General features: G+C 39.7%; 1 protein-coding gene across 2 annotated transcripts in view; it reads left to right on the plus strand.

Moving 5' to 3' along the window:
* Positions 1–26478, plus strand: part of LOC149166945 (choline-phosphate cytidylyltransferase 2-like) — a 156648-nt gene that overhangs the window by 20559 nt on the left and 109611 nt on the right. For both annotated transcript variants that reach the window (XM_089432831.1, XM_089432830.1), the window contains exon 3: positions 701–814. In XM_089432831.1, the coding sequence (XP_089288957.1) occupies positions 701–814 (114 nt within the window). The remainder of the gene's footprint in view (positions 1–700; positions 815–26478) is intronic.

Below are 26478 nucleotides of genomic sequence, written 5' to 3' on the forward strand. Positions count from 1 at the left end.
TGTTGACACAGGTTGTCTAGATTATTAGTACACAGATCTGACCTAAGCACCATTCCGAAGAAGGGTTGCACTATTGATCAGAAGTGGCTCTGTGAGCTTGGTCAATCAGTGTCATTAGAGCTGATTAGTTAGTTAGGTATGTTCATCAGAGTGTACAGCATACTGGCAAGCCTTGGCACAGAAGATTTTGGTGCACCAGCGCTAATCATCGGAGTGCCAAACTTTCTCAAAATACTATCATCAAAGGCTGTTTCTTTCAGGGCTTAATGGCTTGGATGAGTTATTTGAAGTATATCTTATATATTTTGACGCTCTATATAATGTATACCCGTTTTCTTTCATAAGTAGATAAAGGACCCATTTTTATTCCCCACTAACTCAGTTACCTGGTAGATTTCCATCAATTGTTATGACTATAGTGTTTGCAAGTTGGAGAACCAATGTGAATGACCAATATTGGTAATTACCATCCATTAATCACCAGACCAAACCCATGTTGCTTCATGTGTAAGTGAAGAGATAAATTTTGTTATATTGTTTCCTTCTAACAACTATGCTTTGCATACACCTCATTATAAGTTGGAAATATTCATGATCCATGGCTATGAGAAATGAAAATCTGGAATCTTAATGTAACATATATTTATAGCTATTTTAAGGTGTTCTTGACTAGAGATGTTGCGTTTTGGACATGTTGCAGGTTTCCCAATACGTATCTTCTTGTTGGTTGCTGTAATGATGCAGTCACTCACAAGTATAAGGGGAAAACTGTGATGACAGAGGCTGAACGCTATGAATCTCTTCGCCATTGCAGGTTTGTACAGATAATTTTTTCTTTAAGTACTTTTTTACACAAGTGTTGTAATATTATCTCTTTTTTTGTATGAATGGTTATTGTTAGGCCAGCATAGACAAGCCGGGATATAGACACTAATGTTGCTGTACAAAGTTCAAACATCCTTTTTGGCTACATTGATATTGAATCATGATTTGAGTTCATCCTTATTGTTGTGTCCATCATTAGAAAAAGGTTTTAGCAATTTGGAATTATAGAAAATTTTAAAAGTCATAGGAAGAGACATAGGCATGCATTTAAACATTAAAACCTATTTGAGAAGGGTAAATGGCAAGTTTCAAATGACTCATTTTCTTTAGGTTTTTATATATATTTTTAGTACTTTGTGTTAGATTGTGTACCTCAGACAAGTGTTTTAGTCTCAGGAGGTGTCATTGAGGCTAAGTGCACAATAGAATTTAATATCTCCAAGCCTAGGAATTTTTCTAAGGGAAAATGTCTTAATTAGATTATTAACCAGTTTTTAATAATTTTTCTAAGTCTAACTTAGGAAAATAGGTTAATTAATCAATATTAATTAAGACAAGTCGATTTCTCTCTAGTGACTTCTAGAAAAGGTACTTAGTAAAGTCAAGATGATCTTTTAACGATTGACTTGGATTAGATCTTAGTTGTTGAATTTTCAACGAGAGATTATAAGAGGAAATCGATGGGCATCTTGGAGACATAACAAATGAACAGAGGTGTAGTGGTAGCGTGGGGTTTGACACTAGCAAGGTTTTCAATAGTGATTAAGCGAGAAGCACTTTTGGAGTTATTCTTCATCCTAGAGACTTCCAGCTTTAGAGGGTGTTTTGCTGGCTAGTTTATGTTTCTGCAGAGGAGGCCAAAATTGTCTCCATAAAGTCAGTGCGAATTGCTGGAGGGCAGTGCGAGTTGTCGAAACGGCAGTGCGAATTGCCAGAGTGAGGCAGTGCGAGTTGTCGAAAGGGCAGTGCGAATTTCCAGCGAGTCCGTCTGAGTTTCTAGAGAGGCCGTGCGCATAGCCAAAGAGGTAGTGCGAATTGCGGAATAAGGTCCAATGGGTTATACCCTAGCCGATTTGATTTGCAGAAGGGAAGATCGTTTTTTGTCGAAGTTTTGCCATTTTATGGCGAGCAGTTGTAATTTCTATCAATTATAAATTTGTTGAAGAAATAATAAAACCCTTGTTTGCATAACTGGTTTTCCCCACATTGGGGTTTTTCCAAGGATATTTGTCCAAAAATATCGGTGTTTATTTTTATATATGTGGTTTTATCAGTTCCTGTGAATTTTTAATTGGTGAATATTGCAGTGTCTTTCTTCAATATTTATAGTAAATATTTTTGCCGAGATAAATAATCTTTAATAAAAGATAGGTAGATAATTACCAAATAACTACAATAAGCCTAGATTAGATTTAGATATGGAATTTTCACACTTTGTGGGTGGAAAGTCAACAGACAAAATATTATGTATCAGTTTGAAGATTTCCATTTAACTTAGTGTTGCAAACACCTCGATTTTATCGTGAAAAAATCTCAAAATCGTAATTTGTTGGCCTAGCCTATGTTTGCCAATTTTTATCGATATTATGGTGGTATCTTAATTTTGCCATTGGTTGTCGTTTTTTTCCGATATTTTCTTGATTTTTATGATATTTTGGCTTTCCAGACCCTTGTTGATCTTCACAGATGATCTTGTTCATTGAGTCCTTAGGATCTTCAACATGATATTTCATGGGTGTCTCTTTGTATAGAGTCAAATATGTACCTTCACATGTGGGTATGGCAGCATAAGAGGGGTCCATATGAATACTACTACCAAGGTTCAAAACCCACTTTTTGGAGAGGATGGATCAGGGACATCTATGACAACCATGTGCATGAGAAGTGAAATATCAGGGCATTTAGCAAGCTTGACATGAAGATCCTTGATTAACCTAGACACCTTTATCTTTGTAGTGTCCATGGCACACACATTTCTACATGGATGGGTAATCTTTAATCCTAATTGGTTCATTGCTTTCAAGGTCATCAAATTTGTTGATGCCCTTGAATCCAACATACAATTGTGAAGTAGCCGAAGTTGTGGATTTTTGTCCCCATTGTAACATGCAATTGAACGCTTCGATCCTTACAAGAAGAATTGAACCTCAAATATTAGTGTGATAATGTAGTTGTTAATTGGCCAAGGTACCCCTCGGGGATGGGGATGGGGATGGTAATATTATATATAATCATAAAATAAATATTTAAAAAATTTAGGATTCACTAGAAACTTGAATGATGAACAAAACTAATTTATTGCATAATATTAAATATCAAGTTTAAACTTTTAGAAATAAGCAAGTGCTTAGTACATACTTTGGTTATGAATCAAAATATGAAATATCATAATAGGGTACGTTGTCCAATGTTGAGACATTCCCAAAGTCCAAAACCTTAAATAACTTACAAGTTATGGAATTACAACATGATAGTTTGATGGTTCATGAGTCATATTGCATAGTCTAAGCTCTAAGTTCATAAAATTTAAAAATTACCTATGTTGAATGGGGTAGCGTCCCCCACTAAATGTCCACATATCAACTGATCTAACACTTTAAGGACCTAGGAATGCCTCAAAAACCTTTCAATTTTCATAGGGAACTAGGATGTTTGGGTTGTATGTGAGCCATCTCTTGAAAATTTTATAGACGTTTAATGAACAATATGTTGAAATTTGTAGCTTGGATAGGTACTTCTACATTGGCTTTGTGTCTAGCATGTGGAAGTGTCCAAAAAGGTACTCTCTAGATATTAACTTTATTTTATAAAGTTAAAGTGACTTTTACTTTATAATGATTAAAAGGTGACTTAAGTTGTGTCAATGAGAGATTAAGTCACAACTGTTGATTTCAAGTGATTAAGATTAGATCTTGATTGTCAATCACTTTGGAGATAGGGTTTTAGTCATTGGAAAGTTATAAAAGCAAATCTAAGGAGAGGAAGAGACACACATTGCATGAACAAGTGAGGGTTTGAGTTGAAGAGGGAGAGGGAAAAAGATTGCAACATGAGAAAATTACAGGGGTAGTAAGGAGGGTGAGTTGGGGCATACATTTCAAGGTACCCCATACACAAACTTTGGGCACGAAGTTCCAAGCAACAGAGAAGCAATTTTCAGGTAGTGGGACAATAACAACTTACTGTATTGTATCGAATGGATCTGTACTGTACAAATATCGTATAGTTGTATGGACAAGTCGTACAAGCCTCAAAAATCACATTGTGCAAAGTTGTTTTGGCACACAATTTGAGGTGGATTTCTATGTGAATTTCTCAAATTTTTAGGCCAAGTACATGTTCATAAATTGCTATAATAATAATATAGGGAATGAAATCAGTCGGAATTGGCTTCTCGTGATTAGGCATATCAACGCTTGCAGGTCTTCTGAGGTATTCCAGGTTTGAGCCCTCTCTCCTCACCTTAATCTATAATAAATTATGAAACTGAAACATTAATAAATTAATAATTAGTAATAACCTCTTAAAGAATATTTATTAAAAAAAATCTCAAGTGATTAAATTATTAATTATTATTTATTCAGAATAATAATTATTATTTATTTATTCATTAAGAATAAATAATTAAGTATTATTAACTAAATAAAGAAATAATTGTTATTAATAATATTATTTGTTTTAATATAATATTTATTAGTTTATAAACATTATTAAGTATTTTATTTTATAATAAATAAATAAAGAAAAAATTTAGTAAAATTTAGGTCTTAAGCATTTTATATAATAAATTAATTTTATTATTATTAATAATAGATATTAATTTTAATCTATCAATAAATAAATATTTCATCATAAAATAAATTATAATAAAAATTTATTTATTTTATTAGGTTTTATTGATATTAGTAATCATTTATTATTAATATTTCTTATAAATAAATGAATTAACTCACTAGTAACGAAGGATATGAATATTAATCTACTAATAATAAAATAAATTTATTAATTTATTTATTTGAAAAATAGATAAAATAATTTCAGATAAAAAAGATATTAATTTTTTTTTTTTGTAAACTTGGCAATGCTTCCTCTATTTATATTACTTTTCCAAAATCATTAACTTCCATTTGTTCCAGGTGGCTTACCTGCCCGAAGGAAACCAGATAGCCACCTGTATGCATTAAACCCTGTCCAAAATTTAAAAAGGTTTTTTGCTATCCATCTAGCATCATTGTTTTGACTGTCTATACTACTGATTAGATAAAACAAATTAAACAAGTAAGTGCATGTCATCAAAATTTTCAGATTCGAACTGTACCACTACATCACTCCTCATCCGAGGATATTACTGGAGCTGGCACTTTGGCACTGGAGCCTGGCATCTCGCTCCTCTGCTCAATTCTCCACTTCAAATCTTTTAGTGTCTGTTCGATTCTTCCCAAGGCCAGGTTATTTCTGTAGGTCTATATCTGAACTGTTGCTATTTCCCTGAGTAGTTCAGCCCTGACTGGATCCTTTTCCTTGTTTTTCTCCTGTGCCTCTGTTCCGTCACCCGCTGCTTGCTCTCGATTCAGGGTCATGGCCCGTGCCACCACATTCTTCATTACCCAATATTGCTGTATGGTTTGCCTAAATAGGGAGTTCCTTCCACGAGAATTTCCTGGGTCGGGAACCATGCTTTCCCACTCCTCCATGGGGATGTCCTGTTGCTTGATGCTGTCATTTAGTTCCCTCTCCCAACTCGCAATTTGGGCTCTGATGTCTGGCGGGTTCCCTGCCATATATGCGTCGATAAGAGTCTTCATGTGTACACTGCCCGACTTCCTCCCTTTTTTCCTGGTTGACCCGCTTGTTCCTGTCCTGGGGACCATGTTAGTCCCTGCCTGTCTGCAACTTCCGTCTTCTTGTGGTTCTCTGTTCTCCTCGCTGTACTGTCCTCGGTATGGTAAGATACCTATCACAGAGCCATTGCATTTATCAAAATTATAATAGTAAATCTAAACTATTTCCCGTTTACCCATTTTCTTTCCCTTTCTAGGGTTTGTTGCCTTCGGGGTTTTTGTCGGAAGGGGTTTAGAGCCAATCCTTTTTCTGTTAATGGTTCGTTCCTTGCTTGGATATCTTGCCATTTTCCTTCCATGGCAACAGTCGGCGCTCGACCTATCTGTTTTGGCTAGCCTCATGGGTTCTTCCCTGGATGAGGTTAGTTTTCTATTCCTCCATTCCCAGGGTCTCCCTGGCTTGTCAACAGCTTCCCTCCGGGCGCTGGCTCTAAATCCCTCCCCCCAAGGTTTCTTGTTTTCCTGGTTCGCTATATTCCTTGGTTTCATTTCCCCCGAGTTGCTTCCTGTTTGCCTTCTGGCTCCCTCCCATCGATTCCTACAGGGCTGGCTAGATTCATGCTCTGTCGGGGTTTACTATGAGCTTTTGCCATTGTATGGTCCTCTCCCTTCCTGGGTGCGAGACCCTCCCACCTGATCTCCCTACCCCGGGATTTCTCAAACACTTCTATATTGTTTCTCTCAGTGTTGCAGGAGGTTCTGGTTTCCTTCTTAACAGACTTTTGCATGTTCCATCTTAGATATCCTATATTCCTACTGAAATTAATCCTGGGCCTAACGAGGATGGGGAGCATAGGAACTACATACCAACTTGTAGGTCTGATGCCGCTTTCGTTCGCGAGCTGAATCATCGCTCTTCGGCCACCTTTCCTCTCACCAGCTCTCCTCGCTGTCGTCTCCATGCGTTTAGCTATATCCTGATTTCCGTTCAGTTTTATGCCCCTCCCCCTCCTATCCCTTGCCTTTACTGCCACCTGTCTGGCCTTATTACCTACGCGGATCCCTACACCATCCTCTCGGGATGCTGCCCTCCTGTCCTCACTGCCATCTCCTCTCATTACTCCGCACTTTTTCCCGGCTGCTCTTGCTGTGTACGTGCTGTCCTTGCTCTGCCACTTGCTGACGTTCTTCAGCCTGCCCCCCTGTTCACTACTCTGCCCTCTTCTCTGTCATTCTCATCCGTCACTGCCCTCATTCTCTCAGGAGTTGTACCCTCTCTGCCCTGCTCCGTCACTTGCCAACTTGCCTGTCTGCTCACTTCATTCCCCTCATCTGTTTGTTCCCCCACCTGTCCTGTTCCTCCCCCTTCCTGGTCACTTCTCCCCGGTCTCACAAGATTTCCTATGTTGTTCCCCGATATGGGGTTCCTCACTCCTCCTTTGTCTTGTTCGAGGAGTTGCACTAAGTTTTCCATCTCCTCCATATGGAATAACTCGTCCTCGTTTGCGTCCAGGGTTCTTCCTCCATGTCTGCTCCCCTAGTTTGCCAGGTTGTCTGCTGGTGCGTTGCCTTTCCTTCTCACATGGGTGGGAAGGATGTAGTCTATTTGTCTTATGAGTTTGCCAATCTCCTGCACCAGCCAAGCGGTTCTCCAGCTACGGCTGATTTTCTTCGATTGGGTTCCTTGCTGTAGCTGTTTAACTATATCAATTACCATTTTCGAGTCTCCTTCAACCTGTAGATTTTGGTATTTCTCCCTTATGGCAATTTCCAACCCTTTTTTCAGTGCATGGAGCTCTGCTTCATTGTTTGTAGTGTTACCACAGTCCATTGCATAGATTCTGAGAGTCCTTCCCCTGTCGTCTCTGAATACTCCGCCAGTCCTTGCCTCGCCTGGGTTCCCTTTTGCAGCCCCGTCGAAGTTTAACTTAATAAACCCCTGTTGAGGTCTTTTGAAGTGATTGGCCTCCTCCGCCTTGTTGCTTTGGTGTTTCCTGGCTGTCTTGTGCGTCATGCTTGGCTTTAGGTTCAGGCGTATCATTATTTTTGTTTCTGTTGGGTCAGTTTTCCAATCCTCCTCGAACCACCTCTCGGTAAGAATGGTCTCTCTGATATTTTGTATAATTTGGTTCCATATCTCTGTTCTTGCTCTACCTTCCTCCTTGAATATCAGTCTGTTTCTCTCTTTCCAAATATTCCACAGAACAAAGCCTAGCGAGAGTCTCCATGCCCTGTTTAGGATCGTGTTCTGGTAAGGTTTTTTCCTCTAGTTCTCTATCGTTGTTTGCATGCTATTTATATTTCTGTCGCTGATTTCAAATATTTGTTGATGTTGTTTCCACAGGTTTACGCTAACTTTACAGGCATTGGTTAGATGCTCTATGGTCTCTTCTTGTTCTCTATAGAGGGCACATCTCGATGGGCCTTGCATTCCTTTTTTTCTCAGTTGGTCCCATGTTAGTGCTCTCCCGTGGCTTAGGATCTAGGTAAAGAATGCTACTTTCGGCCATGTTTTTGTTTTTGGGTGTCTGTTGTATCCTGCTTTTAATTGGTATCCTTTTCCTATTGTGAACATACCTTTGATTCTATGGCCCCATCTTAGAGTATCCGACCCTTCTTTTATCGCTACTTTCCTTGTTGCCATTTCCTTTTCATAGATTTCCCATTGGGGTGTTTCTGGCGCTTCTGGCCAGTTTTCCTGTTGTTTCCACTTTCTCCAATATCCTTTAGATTCTGGGCACCAGTAATTTCGTACTGTGTCGCCCTCATTTAGGCTGGTAAATTGGTGGATCTCTTTAAGCTGCGGCTGGTTGTTGAGTTTTTCTCTCTGTTGCCACGCTTCTTCCCAGAAGTTGGCTTTATCCCCTCCTCTGACTTCCTAGAAGTTGTGCTCCTTGATCAGATCCCTGTTGGCACTGGCCAAATTCCATATTGCAGAGCCTTTCTTCTCATTTTGACTTCTCAGCTTTCCTTCTGGGGACCTAGGCATCTCATATTTTCTCTCCCATAGTTTTTTCCACAGGTCTTCCCCTCCCTGTGTCCATCTCCACCACAACTTTGCCCCCATAACCTGGTTCAAGATGTATGGATCTCGAAGACCGAGTCCTCTTTTTTTTATGGATTTGCTTAGCCAGCTCCAGGATAGGAGCGCCCATTTCTTTGTCGTGCTAGGCCCTTACCATAGGAATTTTTTAAACATATCTACCATTTTCTAGCAGATTGTTTTAGGTGTGGCTTGGCTGGTAAGTTGATATATCGGGATGGATTGAAGCACCTATTTTAGTAGAATGATGCGGCTCGGGATATTCAGCGCCCTGAATGTCCAGTTTTGCATTCTCCGTTGAATCTTTCCCATCAGGGTACTCCAATTGGCCACTCTGTTTTGCTGGTCATTTAATAGGATGCCTAAATACTTAGTAGGTAAATTCCCAATTCTAAATCCCATGGTTCTTGCCAAGAAGGCTTGGGAGGAAGCAGGGGTATTGAAGAAATAAATTTCCGATTCTCTTTACTTATCTCTGTCCTAGAGGCACATGTGAAGTTTGTGAGGATTTCCATTATTTTTTTTGCTTCTTTGAGCGTTGCCTGTCCATCATCGACAAATCGCTGGTGGGTTAGAGGGAGATCATTTCCCCATAGTCTTAGGCCCTTAAGTTGTTAGTCTTCCTAGTCCATCCGCTACGAGGATAAATAGGAACAGGGATAGCGGGTCGCCTTGCCTGAGCCCCCTGAACGCATTGAAAGCTTCCGTAGGTGATCCGTTTAGTAGTACTGACAGAATTGGCATGGTTATCATTGATATTACCCAACTTATCCATCTGTCATTGAAGTCGAATGCCTTTAGGATTTTCTGGAGGTATCCCCAATTTATTCTGTCATAGGCTTTGGCTAAGTATAATTTTATCAGCATCCCTTTGGTTTTTGATTTTTTTAGTGAATGAATTGCTTCTTGTGTTACCACTGTGCCATCTATTATTTGTCTGCCTTTAACAAACCCTGTCTGCTCCTGGGATATTAACTTTGGTAGTATTGGTTTTAGTCGATTCACCATAATTGTAGCTAATATTTTGTATATAACATTGCACAGCGCTATAGGTCGGAATCCTTGTGGTTCTTCCGTAGGAACGGGGATAGTGGGTCGCCTTGCCTGAGCCCCCTGAACGCATTGAAAGCTTCCATAGGTGATCCGTTTAGTAGTACTGACAAAACTTGCGTGGTTATCATTGACATTACCCAACTTATCCATCTGTCATCGAAGTCGAATGCCTTTAGGATTTTTTGGAGGTATCCCCAATGTATTCTGTCGTAGGCTTTGGCTAAGTCTAATTTTATCAGCATCCCTTTGGTTTTTGAATTTTTCAGTGAATGAATTGCTTCTTGTGTTACCACTATGCCATCTGTTATTTGTTTGCCTTTAACAAACCCTATCTGCTCCTGGGATATTAACTTTGGTAGTATTGGTTTTAGTCGATTCACCATAATTGTAGCTAATATTTTGTATATAACATTGTAGAGTGCTATAGGTCGGAATCCTTGTGGTTCTTCCGTAGAAACAGGGATAGCGGGTCGCCTTGCCTGAGCCCCCTAAACGCATTGAAAGCTTCCGTAGGTGATCCGTTTAGTGGTACTGACAGAACTGGTGTGGTTATCATTGACATTACCCAACTTATCCATCTATCATCGAAGTCGAATGCCTTTAGGATTTTCTGGAGGTATCCCCAATTTATTCTGTCATAGGCTTTGGCTAAGTCTAATTTTATCAACATCTCTTTGGTTTTTGAATTTTTCAGTGAATGAATTGCTTCTTATGTTACCACTATGCCATTTGTTATTTGTCTGCCTTTAACAAACCCTGTCTGCTCTTGGGATATTAACTTTGGTAGTATTGGTTTTAGTCGATTCACCATAATTGTAGCTAATATTTTGTATATAACATTACAGAGCACTATAGGTTGGAATCCTTGTGGTTCTTCCGAGTTCTCCGTCTTTGGTATCAGGGCTAGGAATGTGGCGTTCAAGGTCGGATGCATTCTTTTGGTGCATCTGGATTCTTCTACTGCATTCACTATGTCTTGGCTCATGAAGTTCCACGTAGCTTGATAAAATTTTGAAGTGAATCCATCAGGCCCAGGTGCTTTATTCTTTGCCATCTTTTTGATTACCTCCTCCACCTCCGCTTTCGTTATGACTCTTAGGAGAGCCAAATTCTGATCTCTAGTTACTAGTTTAGGGATATGTTGACTAATTTTGCCAATGTTGTTCTCCCTTCTGATATTGGGTTCTGTCAGGAGCTCTTTAAAATGTTGTACCAACAGATTCTCCATTTCAACTTTCTGAGTTAGCCTGTTGCCTTGTTGGTCCCTTAGGGAGAAGATTCTGTTTTGCTGTCTATGCTGTACCATTGCTTTATGGAAGAATTTCGTGTTTCTTTCTCCTTCTTTTAGCCATTGGATTCTCAATTTTTGTTTCCATAGGATTTCCTCTTGTTTTCTCCTTTCTTCCAGATTATTTAGCACTAGTCCTTCCTCTTCTGCCAGCTCTTCACTTCTTCCTCCCTTTATGATTCTCTGTTGTATTTGTTTCATCTTTATTTGGAGTGTTTCTTGTTCCTTCTGGATGTTTCCAAATTCTTCCCTATTCCACTTCTTTATCCTTCCTTTTAAGTCTTTTAATCTGAGTTGGAGGGTGTGCATTTTGTTTCTTCCTTCCATCCTAGTCTCAGTCTCCTTCCACCAATTCTTCATTTTATCAATAAAGGTGGGTTCTCTTAGCCAGAATGCCTCAAACCTAAAGGGTCTATTCTGGTTCTGCTGATTCATAGCTATTTCTAATTTAATGGGCCAGTGGTCCGACCCTAAACACGGGAGGATTGTTGCTTCATAGAAAATATCTTTTCCAATGAAGTGTTCTGTTGCTAAGAGTCTGTCTAACCTAGATGTTATTTGTCTGCTCCCTCCTCTTCGATTGTTCCACGTATATTTTCCATTTATGGTTGGGATATCTACCATTTTCAGTTCTTCTTGAAGGTCCCTGAACCTCTCCATCTCTGGCTCTTCTCTTTGCAATCCGCCTTTCTTCTCATCTTTTGATGTTGTCATGTTAAAGTCCCCTGCTATCATCCACAGTTTCTCCTCGTGAAGGTTTCTAAGTTGTTGGAGTTGGAGGAGGAAGCTTCCTCTTTCCGCTGGGGTATGAGGGCCATATACTGCAGAGACTAGAAACCATTCTCTGTTTCCAATTAGATGGAATCTCCCCGTGAGTATTCTTTTCATGCCTATCCAATAATCTATAGTGATTTCTGCAGGGTTCCATAGTATTGCTATGCCTCCCACACTGCCTTTCGCATCTATGGACATGCATTCATATTTCGGTTTTATTTTATTTAGGATTTCCTCCATTTTCCTTCCTGAGATTTTTGTTTCCTGTAACAACATTAGTTGAGGTTTTTCTTTTCTTAACCTTTCCACTAAGTGTCTCTGTTTGCCTTTACTATTAAGGCCTCTTATATTCCAAGATGTAATTATCATTGGGGTGCTTGATTGGTTTGGTGGAATACCGCCGATAGCGGTACTACTCTCCCTGTATTCACTAACATTTCTCCCATGATCTGTATCGATTCCTGTAGGTTTCTTCGACCTCTTTTCTTTCCGCCTTTTGCTTTGCTCTGATGGTCTTGAGCATTGTCCTGTTGAAGGCTTAGTTGTTCTACCATTTCCATTTTCCCTTGTCCTTGTTTCGCTTGGTACTGTTGAAATGTTTCTCTGTATAGTCTTTTTGCTCTTCTGGAATGAATCTTTCGTCCAGGTGTCTCCACTCATTTAATAGTTTCCGCAACACTTCTTCTTCTGAACTTAGTTCTTCTCCTCTGCTTGTATCTATTTCCATTATTGCGTTATCCATCTTCTCCCTCTCTTCCTTTTCCTCCTTTGTCAGTTCGCTTTGTGCCTTCCTCTTAGGTTTTGATTTGCCTTGGCTTGTGCTGCTTTCCTTTCCTTTTTCCCCTTGATAGTCCATTGTTTGGGTCTCGTTGTTATCTTCTTCTTCTTCTTGCAGGATTTCAAAACTGTTTGTATTGCTTAGCTGGGCTTGTTGTTCTTTCTTTCCTTCTTTGGTGTTCTCTCTTGTTTGTCTTCTTTTGCTTTTTACTTCTTGAAACCCTTCCTTGTCTTCTTGGTTTTTTCTCTGCTGTTTATTCCTGCGCTCCTCTTCTTTTATATTGATTGGGCATTCCTTAAACAGATGTCCATACTCATGACATCTTCTGCATCTGAATGGAATATGTTCGTAGTCGAGGGTTTGCTGCCAGACCTCTTCATGATACTCTAGCTCAATTGTGTTTGGAATAGGGTCAGCTATATTCATGTAAACACAAATTCTAGCGTATGAGGTGTATCTTCCATTTTTTGTCATTTTTGCTATTTTAACAAAACTGCCTAATGTGTTTCCTATGCCCTTTAGGATCTCCGGGTCCTAGAAGTTCATTGGAAGCCCAAATAACCTAACCCATACTGGGGTTGCCAATTTTTTTTCCTTGTTTGGGTTATAGCATTCTTCCCAGTATCATTATAATGAAAGTAAGGGCCATTCTCAAACACTTTTTCTTTATCTTGCAGGTTCGAGAATATTACCGTGAAGAAGCCTCTTGCTCCCAGCTTTAGCTCGATGTGGCCTCGGGGTTGCCATTTTTGTTGGATCCATTTGGTGAGGTCCTTTTCTGTCGGCCATACTCCAATGAACTTGCATATGAGCGCATGGTCTTTCATGTAGCTTCTGTATTGCTCCAGTTTGTTCATCGGAATTATGAATCTTGGTTTCTCTGTCGCACATGGTAAACACTTGCCTCTGCTGCCTGCCTGCCATCGTGCTCCAAGGACAGGTCCTGGTTTTCTTGTTTCTCCCGCCTGGTTGCTGGTGTTCTGGCCTTCCCCTGCCGCCGCGTCTCGATAGGAGGGGACGTCTCCCCTCCTCTCCTCTTCTGTCATATTCTTCTGGTTCTTGGTTTTTGGGTCTATCACTTGTTGCAGTCTATGGTTCTTCCTAGCGTCGCCTAACTCATGGCCGCCTGACCATTAGGGTTGCAGAGCAGATCGTATATTAAAATTATTAATTTATTACATTTTAAATAATATAGTTTTATTAAATTAATAAATTAATTTATGATTTTGATATTTTAAGTTTTTCTTAGATAATAAAAAACCTTTGTCATTAAATAAAATTAAAAGCAATTAAAATTTCTTATTAAAAAAATTACTTAAATTACTACATATAAATATAAATTTATTTTCATGTAGGCTTAGGTTTAGTTTAGTTTTTTTTTTTTTTTTGGTGAAATTAGTCGGCTTTTTGTTTTTGTTTTTATGCATTGGTATTTATCTGGTTCAGATCGGTAAGCTTCTCCTTCAATCTATCACTCAAGATTTCTGTCCTGAAGATGGATCCCCGATGGGATTCGAAACGTCAACAAGATGCAAATATTACTGTGGATGTTCCAAATCACAATTTTCCAATTTCTAGATTTATTTTCTTTGTGGGATGAAATAAAAGAATCATTTGTTTGCTGATTTTCCCCATTGGGGTTTCCAGTGTAAATCACTGTCAAATTTTCTATGTAAATGGTTTTTATTTCCATTGCATTTTAAAGTTAGTGAACTCAATGTATTGCTGTTTATAAAATCAAAGCTGGAAAATATATTATTTTGTGAGTTTACAAATCTGGGTACAAATTTTTACTAGAATAGTATATCAAATCTGAGTTCGAGAAAATAAAAGAAGAAAAAAAATTAACATGGTATCAGAGCTCTATCTCTAAAAGGGAAACCAAATTTTTTTGACACAAGGGTTTATAGGTGTGGAGTGTTGCGAGAGCAATTATCTTCCTCATCAAAGAAAAGTTATTTTTGGTAGAGTTTGATCAGTTGGGCAAAGATGGCTACCGATCTTAGGTTTGATGATCATTTGGATGGGTTGTCTAACTATAGTATCTGGAAGGAGAGAATTGCGTTGGTGTTAGAGGAGAACAAGATATGGGAGTCTTTAGATCAAACTTAGATAACTCCTACTGATACGACACTTCTAGCCGCACCCATAAGAAGAAGGATGTGAAAGCCAGGGGGATTATCCTGGACGGAGTGAAGGATCTCATAGTTCCTCATGTGTCTGGGAAGAAAACCGCCAAAGAAATGTTAGAGGCATTGACCAAACTGTACCAAAGTGACAACCAAAAACGTAAAATGGTGCACTGCTGAGAGAGAAACTTAGGAGAACCAAGGTGCCTAAGACTGAGATGGTTTCTTCTTATCTCACTCGGATATCTCAAGTACAAGATGAGTTCGCTGTAGTAGGGGAGATCGTGTTAGAATTAAAACTGGTAAGGACAGCTTTGAATGGTTTTATAGAGTGGTGGGATACCTTCGTTAAGGGACTCGTGGTACAGGAGCATCTCCCAACCTAGGATAGGTTGTGTGGGACGACTTCACCCAGGACGAGACTCGCGAGGAGGTTCTATGTGGCAACTAGGTAAAAGGTGAAGGGGATGAGGAGAATGTTGCTCTTTAGGGTCATGCAAAAAAGGGCAAGGGGATTTCCACACTTAACATGGGAGAGGAAGGATCCTCTCATGATGGGAAGAAGAAGGACATGAACAAGGTCAAGTGGTTTGCATGTCACCAACCAAGATAATATGCGAGCCAGTGTCCAAACAAAAAGAAAGACAAAGGGGAAATACAGCCTGCAACATCAACAAAGATTGATGAGTTTGCAACAAAATTTGAGGAGTTCTCATTGGTGGTTGTTTGTCTTTCTGGCACTAGTGCTAGAAGTGCCCGATTTGTGGATAGTGATGCATGGTTTGTGGATAGTGCACCATATGACGAGAACGAGGGAAGTGTTCCTTAGTGTTTCAGAGACAGATTCAGTCATGCACGTGAAAGTTGTTATGAGTACCATAAATGCAATGAAAGTGGTTGGAACAGTGTTATTCAAGCTAGAATCAGGAGGATCGCTGAAGTTGGCAGAGGTGTTATATGTCCTAGAGATGAAGAAGAACTTGCTTTTAGTCTTAGATTTGGAGGACAAAGGGTATGATGTTGTGTTCCAGAAAGGACAAGTATTCATACGTTCAGAGGGAGCTACCTAGGACACAACAATAAAGCTTGGTGTTAGGAAGGGTAAGTTGTACAACTTGCAGGGCTAGCTTATAGGTAGATCCAAGGGGATCTTTGATCAAGGATCGATGTTGGTGACAAATAATGAGCAGGAGGCGTCTGAAGATTGAGTTGAGACCAGGGACTCAATTTTCTAATTTGGAAGATGGGCAAAAGTCCTCTTATAGATCTGTTATAACCAATTGCTATGAGCTAACATTGATGGATGCTCCGGAGCAAGTTAAGACTCATAGGAGCATGGTTGGGAGAAATATGCCTTCCGTGCAAATTTCAAAGCAAGTAGTAGGGAAGTCTTCTTGTTTATGGGGAGTAGCTATAGATGCGGATGACGTGCTGGGATTGGAGATAGATCTAGTGGGTTTATTCTAGAAGTACCTTCCTCGCTAAGAGGGAGTGCTGAAAGATGTAGCTCAGATAGGTACTTCTACATTGGTTTTGTGTCTAGCATGTGAAAGTGTCTGAAAATGTACTCTAGATATTAACTTTATTTTATGAAGTGACTCTTACTTTATAATGATTAAGATGTGACTTAAGTTGTGTCAATGAGAGATTAAGTCACAACCGTTGATCTCATGTGATCGAGATTAGATCTTGATCGTCAACCACTTTGGAGATAGGGTTTTAGTCATTGGAAATGTTGCAAGTTGTAGGTCAGACATGTACTTCTACATTGGCTTTGTGTCTAGCATGTGGAAGTGTCTGAAAATGTGCTCTTTAGATATTAACTTTATTTTATAAAGTTAAAGTGACTTTTCCTATATAATGAAAAAGGTGACTTAAGTTGTGTCAATGAGAGATTAAGTTACAATCGTTCATCTTAACTGATCAAGATTAAATCTTGACCGTCAATCACTTTGGCGATAGGCTTTTAGTGATTGGAAAGTTATAAAAGCAAATCTAAGGAGAGGAAGAGATGCACATTGCATGAACAAGTGAAGGTTTGAGCTGAAGAGGAGGGAAAAAGATTGTAGCAGGAGAAAATTACAGGGGCAGCAAGGAGGGCGAGGTAGGGCACACATTTCAAGGCAACCCATACATAGATTTTGGGCACGGAGTTCTAGGAAATGGAGCAGTTTTCAGGCAACGAGACAACAATAGCTTGTTGTATTGTATCGTACAGATTCCGTATAGTCAGTGTAGTAATATGGACAAGGTGTTTGTGCCTCGAAAATCACATTGTTCAGAGCTCTTTTGGCACACAGTTCGAGGCAGATTTCTGTGGGTGAATTTCTCAGATTTTTGGGCCAAGTAGATGTTCATAAATTGCTGTAATAATTTCCATGTTTACTTTCTGTGTGGGTTGAAATAAAAGAATCACTTGTTCGCTGGATTTGCCCCACTGGGGTTTCCAGGGTAAATTACTGGGTCAAATTTTCCGTGTAAATGGTTTCTATTTCTGTTGCATTTTAAAGTTAGTGAACTCAGAGTACTGTTGTTCATAAAATCAGATCTGGAAAATATTTTATTGTCAAAGTTAAAAAATCTGAGTAAATTTTCCTACTCTCCAACACCATAATAACCAAAAAAGGAACCAAGAAGAAGAAAATGCCAAGAAATATAACCATGATGTTTGAAATTTGAAGTTTTGAATCTGCAAAATTAAAAAAAATGGAATGGGAATGGGAAATAGACAAAAAAAAATATTTATTTATTTAGGAATGAACATTAAAAAAAAATTGCTAGACACTCTATTGTAGAGCCTACCTCTTTGGCCTCCAATCTCACCTTGCAAGCTCTTCAATCTCCCCTTGCTCCTTGCTTTCTCTTGCTCTCTCACTCTCTTGCTCCTTGCTCCTCACTCTCTCTTGCTCTCTCCTTGCTCCTCACTCTCTCACTCTCAAGCAATGATGAAATGAATGAGGGAGGGTCTATTTATATTCTTTCCCTCCCTCCCTCCCTCACTTTATTTTCACACAAATCGTGTTTTTTTTTTTTTTTTTTAAGTTGTTCCGACAAATTATATCTATATATATATATATATATATATATATATATATATTGTTCGCGCGTTTTTCTCGGGCGTCGCTCACCGCTGTCGGGAGCGACGCTCCCTCTGTCGGGAGCGACGCTCCCTCTGTCGATTTGAAAAAAACCAGGGAGCGGAATTTTTTTTAGGGAGCGCGCTCCCGACCCGCTCTCGAGTCGCTCCCGCCTGGAGCACAGACTGGGAGCGGGATCGAGAGGGGTGGAGGGGCGCTCCCCCGCAACACTGTGAGAAATCAATACAAGTAGATTCCTCTTACTTGATAATTACTTGTGAGTTATGTTGGCTTCTTTTACTTCTTTATGATCTTAGCTTTCATCAAGCAATTACCATATTATGTGTGTATGAATATAACAAAACAAAAGACACAAGATGTAGGCACTATGCCAGGGAAAAACCCCCTTGAGTGGAAAACCCAGTCAAAAATTCTCTTCCTTAAATAGTATTCTTTGAGACTCTTCAACCTAGACAAAAACCAAACCTTCCCTCCACACCAAGTCACCCTTCCAGATCTTCGACCCCTTTGCAGCAACACTTCCACCGCAGCAACTTCGACTATGCAAAAACTTACGGTGTTAGGCGGCAACTGGCAACAACAACACTTGGAAGACTTCGATCTCCCAAACTAGGGCATGAAACAGAGAGAGAGTAGCTCCAAAACTTCGATTTTCTTCTTCTCCTTAGACTTGACCCAACTCACACTTCCTTTAGACTTCTTTTACCTACTCCGCACTTCTGCAACTTCCTTAGAGATATCGAATTAGCTTGAGATGAGATGCTCCAAACGAATTCGACTTCCTTCTATTTATAGGCTCCAAGCGAGGTCGAATTAGTGTCCTTAGGCCGACTTGATCTCCTTTAGGCCGACTTGGTGTGGAGGTTACATAAATTATATTTGACTCAATAGTAAACCTTTTTACATGATTCAAAAGCCCAAGAAGGGTCTCTTTAAATGTACAATGACTCTATAGACTCAATATTAATCTTAGGAGTCCACAATGGAGACTTTGACTAACATAATGATGACCCAAGCATGAAACCCATGCTTTAATAAGTCGTTGATACAATAATAACAATTCTTTTCTTTATTCTTTTGACAAGTACACTTCATGATGTCTCAAATACATTAATGAAGACCAAACCTAGTTACATTTTCTAACACTCCCTCTTAACTAGGGAGGTATTCATCATATACAAATACAATGAAAGATCTCAAACTATATGAACAATGAAGAGTTTAGGCACTGCAATGCCATGGACTAGATTCCTGACCAGGGCAATCTATCCATTGGTCTCTCATCAATTTAGGCACTGCAATGCCACAAACTAGATTCCTGACTAGGGCAATCTATCCAAGTGGGAATAAGGTGGACTCAAGCTTTCAGCCTCTCTAGGTACCATCAAGCTTACTTGCTAACCACCAACCCAGGGACTTAGGTGCATATCCATGGTCAGAGTTCTACGACCCACGCCACCCTCCCTACTTTCGGACCTAGACATCAACAGAAAGTGCTGGCTAGATGTTCTCCCAGGCAATGCTTCACTCGCAAAGCCTCAACAAATCTCTTCCAATCTCTTATCATCAATATAATCAGCGATATCAACTAAACCAAGCATGTTACTTAGATATTCAAACTTCTTATTAGGAAGAGCCTTTGTTAGTATGTTTGTTACCTGCTCATCTGTTGAGACATACTCCAACTTCATGATCCCATCCTGCACCAATAAAGTGGAACTTATTGTTGATATGTTTTGTTCTAGCATGAAACACGGGATCTCTAGACATCTTGATACAACTTTGATAGTCACAATTAATCATAGTAGGACCCAAGGACTTCTCGAACAAATCTGTTAGAAGCTTCCTTAACCAAACAACCTCCTTTCCTACTTCACATGCAACCACATATTCTTCCTCAACACCACTTAAAGCAATAGGACCTTGCTTCCTACTCATCCATGAGATCATAGCAGCTCCCAGACTAAAACATCCTCTGGTAGTGCTCCTTCCATCGGTCTCACTGCCACCCCAATCAGAATCTGTGAAGCCAATCAGCGTGACTTCCTTACTTTCATACTTTAGGTAGTGATGTATAGTTCCACGAAGATATCTCAATATGTGTTTGGTAGCTATCCAGTGATCATGACAAGGCTCCAACTGAAACCGACTAAGCATGTTTACTGCAAAACATATATTTGGCATATTGTTTACCAGATACATTAGGGAGCCCACCAACTTACGATAAGAGTTAGGATCTACGAGACTAGAGTCAAAGCCCCTCAACTTCTTGAGATTTGTGATCATAGTAGTCATCGGCTTGGAATCCATCATCTAGAATTTCTGCAACTACTTGATGATGTACTTTCCTTGCCCCAAATATATCTCACCAGGTCTCTGCCATACTTCTAGACCCAGGTAATAGTGCATCAGTCCTAGATCCTTCATTTCAAATTCAGTTGCCAACATCTTCTTGCATTCTTGAATTCTTCGCTCTACACCTGTGATGAATAGATCATCCACATATAGTAGAATAATGACAGGCTCATTATTCACGACCTTGATGTAGAGATTCGGATCAACAGAACTCTTTACAAACCCAATTCTAAGTAGATATGCATCCATCCTTGCATACCATGCCCTAGGTGCTTGCTTCAAACCATATAGGGCCTTCTTAAGTCTGCAAACATGAGAGTCCCTGCTATTAACTTCAAAGCCTTCGGGTTGTTCGATATACACTTCCTCATCAATGGTCCCATTCAGAAATGTGGTCTTCACATCCATTTGATGGATATTCCAACCCATTGTAGCAACCAATGAAACCAAAGATCTAATGGTAGTGTACCTTGTTGTGGGTGCAAAGGTTTCTTCATAATCAATGCCTTCCTTTTGAGAGAAACCCCTTGCAACGAATCTAGCTTTGTACTTGTCTATACTTCCATCAACAACATGTTTGATCTTATAGATCCATTTGGAGGTGACAACCGATTTGTCACTAGGTCTAGGAACGATTTCCCAAACCCCATTCTTCATGATGGATTGATATTCTTCTTGCATCGCTTTCTTCCAAACCTCTTGATGAGCAGCTTCTTTGAATGTAGATGGTTCAACTTCAATTAACTTTGTCATATATGCAGCATAACCAGAATATCTCTTCGGTCTTTTACTTTCCCTGAAGGTTCTTTTCACAGCTTCATGTCCTTCAACATCTTCTAATGTAGCTTTTAACCAATTTGGCCATTTCCTTGTGATTGGGATGACCACGGATTGAATAGGCTCACTTGGTCCTTCTTCTTCTTCTTGATTTGTAGTAGGGTTTTCATGATGATCTTCTTCTTCTTGATTTGTAGTAGGGTTTTCATGATGATCTTCTTCTTCTTGATTTGTAGTAGGGTTTTCATGATGATCTTCTTCTTCTTCAAATATTGGAACTTCTTCGTCATCAGAGTCAATAGAAACATCCTTTGATTTCTTGTAGGCTTGATTTTCATAGAATATGACATCCCTGCTTACTTCGATATGTCTTCCTTCCTTAATGTAGATTCTATATGCTTTTGAGGAGAGACTATATCCAATGAATATTCCCTTGATACTTGTAGAATCCAACTTCTTTCGCTTGTCCTTTCGAACATGGATGTATGTTGGAATTCTAAAGATTCCGAAGTGATCCACACTTGGCTTCTTTCTTGTGAATACTTCTTCGGGTGTTATATTATTAAGAGTTTTATGAGGACGTCTATTTTGAATGTACACGACTGTCATTGCTGCTTCTCCCAATAAGAATTTTGATAGGTCTTGATCAAGGAACATAGTTCGAATGCCTTCTTCAGTTGACCTATCCTTCCTTTCGGCCACTCCATTTTGTTCAGGATAATAGGGAACAATGAACTCCCTCTTAATTCTTGCTTCCTTACAATATGCAATCAATTCCTTAGAAGTGTATTCCCCACCATTGTCGGACCCTAGAGTTTTTATCTTTCTTTCGGTAAGGGTTTCCACTTTGGACCTAAACTCTTTGAACTTTTCAAATACTTCATCTTTTGTTTTAAGAAGGTAGAGCCATGTCTTTCTAGAATGGCCATCAATGAATGTTACATAGTCCTCTATTTTGAATGTACATGACTGTCATTGCTGCTTCTCCCCATAAGAATTTTGATAGGTCTTGATTAAGGAACATAGTTCGAATGCCTTCTTCAATTGACCTATTCTTCCATTCGGCGACTCCATTTGTTTGGGATAATAGGGAACAATGAGCTCCCTCTTAATTCCTACTTCCTTACAATATGCAATCAATTCCTTAGAAGTGTATTCCCCACCATTGTCGGACCTTAGAGTTTTTATCTTTCTTTCAGTTAGGGTTTCCACTTTGGACCTAAACTCTTTGAACTTTTCAAATACTTCATCTTTTGTTTTGAGAAGGTAGAGCCATGTCTTTCTAGAATGGTCATCAATGAATGTTACATAGTAGAGATGACCTCCAAGTGATTTGTCAGACATGGGCCCACACACATCAGAATGAATGAGGTCTAATATCTCTTTAGACCTAGTTTCACTATTCGGAAATGGATTTCTTGTATGTTTTCCCAAAGAGCATCCCTTGCACACACCTTCATGATCTAACTTCATATTGGGGATGCCATGAACCAATTGACTAAGAGTAGGGATGACCTTATAATGTAGATGACCATACCTCCTATGCCATAGCTCAATGGGATTGATCTCCATGTGAACCAAAGCTTGAGGAGGTGGTGTAATAACTCTATAAAGACTTCCTTCACGAACTCCAATAACCCTAGCTTTATCAATGCTAGAGTCTTTTCCCCAAACCAATACTTTTCCATCAACAAAAGCAACTCTATCCCCTTTATCTTCTAAACAAGAAATAGAAAGAAAATTCTTTTTCAAACCTGGAACATATAGTATGTTGTTGAGGTGCAACTTTGATCCATTTTCTAGCTTCAACGATGTTGATCCCAACCTCTAACAACATAGCTTTTGTTGTCATCCAATTCCACTACATGAGAAGATGGCTCCTTTGATAGTGTATGTAGTGGTTTACTTTCTCCTATCATGTGTCTTGATGCTCCACTATCAATGATCCATGCATTGTCATCACTAAGAGAACCTGTAAGAGTAGCCAAAAACCCTTGACTTTTGACCTTGTTGAATAAGTAGTAGATGACCTTCTTGATCCAGCTTCCAACAATGTTGATACCCATTTTCATGTAGTTTATCAAAGAGGGAGAATCCATGCCAACAAAGTGATCTTCAACTTTTCCTGACCTTAGCTTTGAAACCATGTTGAGAAATCAATACAAGTAGATTAGGGTTTGATTCCTCTTACTTGATAATTACTTGTGAGTTATGTTGGCTTCTTTTACTTCTTTATTATCTTATCTTTCATCAAGCAATTACCATATTATGTGTGTATGAATATCACAAAACAAAAGACACAAGATGTAGGCACTATGCTAGGGCAAAACCCCCCTCAAGGGGAAAACCCAGTAAAAAATTCTCTTCCTTCAATATTATTCTTTGAGACTCTTCAACCTAGACAAAAACCAAACCTTCTTCTTCTCCTTGGACTTTACCCAACTCGCACTTCCTTTAGACTTCTTTTACCTACTTTTCACTTCTCCAACTTCCTTAGAGATATCGAACTAGCTTGAGAGGAGATGCTTCAAATGAATTTGACTTCCTTCTATGTATAGGGTCCAATTGAGGTCGAATTAGTGTTCTTAGGCCGACTTGGTGTGGAGGTTACATAAATTATATTTGACTCAATAGTAAACCTTTTTACATTATTCAAAAGCCCAAGAAGGGTCTCTTTAAATGTACAATGACTCTATAGACTCAATATTAATCCTAGGAGTCCACAATTGGGACCTTTACTAATATAATGATGACCCAAGCATGAAAATCATGCTTTAATAAGTCATTGATACAATAATAAAAAATCTTTTCTTTATTCTTTTGACAAGTACATTTCATGATGGCTCAAATGCATTAATGAAGACCAAGCCTAGTTGCATTTTCCAACATCCCCTCCCACCATGACCTTGTGGCATCCACAAAGCATAATATTATGAACAATGATCATTATAGGGAGTTCTTGAGCTTGGTCATTCATTCATCCATTTTGTGTCAGCAAGAAAGGCTTTGGATCTCTAAAAAGGGTGTCCTTCCCCTCATCCAAGACTCCTTTCTACGTCATATGGATATCATACTTTCCCTCCTCCCACTCGCATCATCCTCCATGTGATTGTGTCTACATTGGCTTTGGGATCTACCGCATGAGTAATCATATAGGCAGGCATATTTATAATGATCTAATGATATCTTGGTTGCACTGGCTCTATGATTACACTTAGTATTTTCCTGAAATGATATGCATGTTAGGGTAGGATGCATTGCACATTGATTTTCTTATTAGAACTAACATCATATTCTGTTATCATGTTAGATTAGATGCATTTAGATTAAAATTGCATTTAGAGTAAATTTTATTTCTTGTCAATTTTTATGGCCTAATATAATCATGGGCGATCATAAGATGCCACAAAAACATATTGCCCCGTGTGCTTGGTCTTTGATATGTGCAGGTAACAGCTCTGCAGTCCCAAGAGATTGCTCGTGTTCTCATGACCTCCCCGTTCGAGTATGTTTGTGCACTCTTTTGAGAGATCATGTCCCAGTTGGAGCCAGATGTGACCCACCACCAGTGGGTAGTATCCATAGGAGAATTTTTTTCTCCTATATGGTCCTCAGCCGATAGCCAGTAGCGCTTTGCAGCCACTGGATAGCTCGATGTGCCACTATCTCCGCAACTTGAGCTAGCCATATGCTCCCTCGTCCATCTGTTATGATCGTATGTTTGAAGGTGGGCCGTATGTTTGAAGGTGGGCCTCCCAACCTCGAAGGTATGGATTTTTATTGTGTAGTTGGGTATTTTTGTTTACTTATCATGGAGACCTTTGGGCATGGATTAGTGGGGGGATTCAGTGGAAAGAGCTGGCTTGGTTTACACTTTTGTCTCCTCTGTCCAACTTGATGGTTAACCTTGTATCTTAGTCCCGTGGGATCTCCTTTATTGGCTACTAGCTTTAGGGGTGGCACTACATGGGAAACCCTGATTTTGGTTTGCGTGGTATCACTTCCCGACACCATATACATCACTCCCCTCTGCTCATTATAACCCCATTCACCATATTGCCCATCTGGGTCCATATTTGTCCATTGGGTCCACAAGGAGTTAGCCTCCCCCTCCACTTGTCCTCACCTTGGGTTGATCCTGGAACGATGTCCCAGAGGTTGATGCAGCTAAAAGAAAAGAAAAAAAGCATAATTTGGCCACTCTCAACAGGAAATGTACCATAAAATGCAAAAGATGGCCAGGGCATACAAATTTAGCACGTGGGCAAAATCCAAATATGAGTTCTATCCCTATCATCGTGACCATTACCTTGGTTCTTAGGGCCCCTTCCATCATTAAGGAACCCATGATTGTCCCAACCCCTGGTGGGTGATGAACTGTCTCACTTTAAGGGGGGTATTCACTGCTATATCTTACATATCATGCTCTCATCCCTTGGAGCCTCGTGCAATTACTATTGGGAATCATGATTGCTGTTAGACCAAAATCCGCAGGTGTTAGTCAAGGATCGCATCGCCAGAGATAAGGATCCGAGAGAGGCGATTAGTCCTTGTCGCAAAACACACTGGGAGCGTTGGTTTATCCATTGTCCAACAGTGTCCCCCCCAATGCGAGTTGGGTGTGTATCGAATTCGTGACCTACGCTCTGATACCACTTGTTGGGAATCACGATTGCTGTTAGACCAAAACCGCAGGTGTTAGTTAACAATCGCATAGACAAAGATAAGGATCCACGAGAGGCGGTTAGTCCATGTCGCGAAAGACATGGGGAGTGTTGGTTTATCCAATGTCCAACAGTTACAGAAGAAAAATCTATAAAAGGCAAAATACATATGAAGAAGGGTAGAAAAACAATGGCTAGGGTAATTCATGTACCACGATTGCTCCCTCCTACATTCATATACCCAAGTGTGGAATTCCCTTATTTCAGCTACCCTTGTTTAGTGGCATGTGGCTTGAAGCCTTCCCCTAATGCCCCACTCCTTTCCATCATTATTTCACATACCACCTACCATTTGATGGATGTACCATGGAAATGTCACCCCCCTTAGAGGTTGAAACCACCTAATAGGGTCCTTGGTTAACCTTCTTCTTGAACTTGGAAACACTTGTATATTTCGACGCCCATTATGGAAGGGCATGCCAATGTGAAATGTCCACTTGGTTCCATGATTTCTAAGCTCATTTACTCAATTGCACTAATGTTTGGTTGTATTGGAATTGTATAATTTTAAAAACCAACCGGTATAAATCGGAAACCGGTCAAACCGTCCAGTTCATTGGCAAAGCTAGCCGGACTGGCCATAAAACCAAGTTTATGCCACCATTTCGCTGATTTTTCACAAAAACCGGACCTAACTGGCTAGTTTATGACGAAACCAACTGATTTATGGGTAAACCGGACGGTTCGTTGCCACGGCCGTCGCGGACCTACTGGGCTGGTTTTTGGAAGCTTCTTAGGTGGTTTGGAGGGAAACTAAGGGTTGTTTGCCTCCAAAAACACCCTCTCCAAGCCAATAAAAGGAGGTCACCCTCCTCATTTGCCTCACACATCTCATTTGGAGTTTTTGTGAGTT

Source organism: Pinus tabuliformis, chromosome 5_1, assembly GCF_031772625.1.
Source record: "Pinus tabuliformis cultivar Carrire ecotype Pingquan chromosome 5_1, CPIR1, whole genome shotgun sequence".
Taxonomy (NCBI): Eukaryota; Viridiplantae; Streptophyta; class Pinopsida; order Pinales; family Pinaceae; genus Pinus; species Pinus tabuliformis.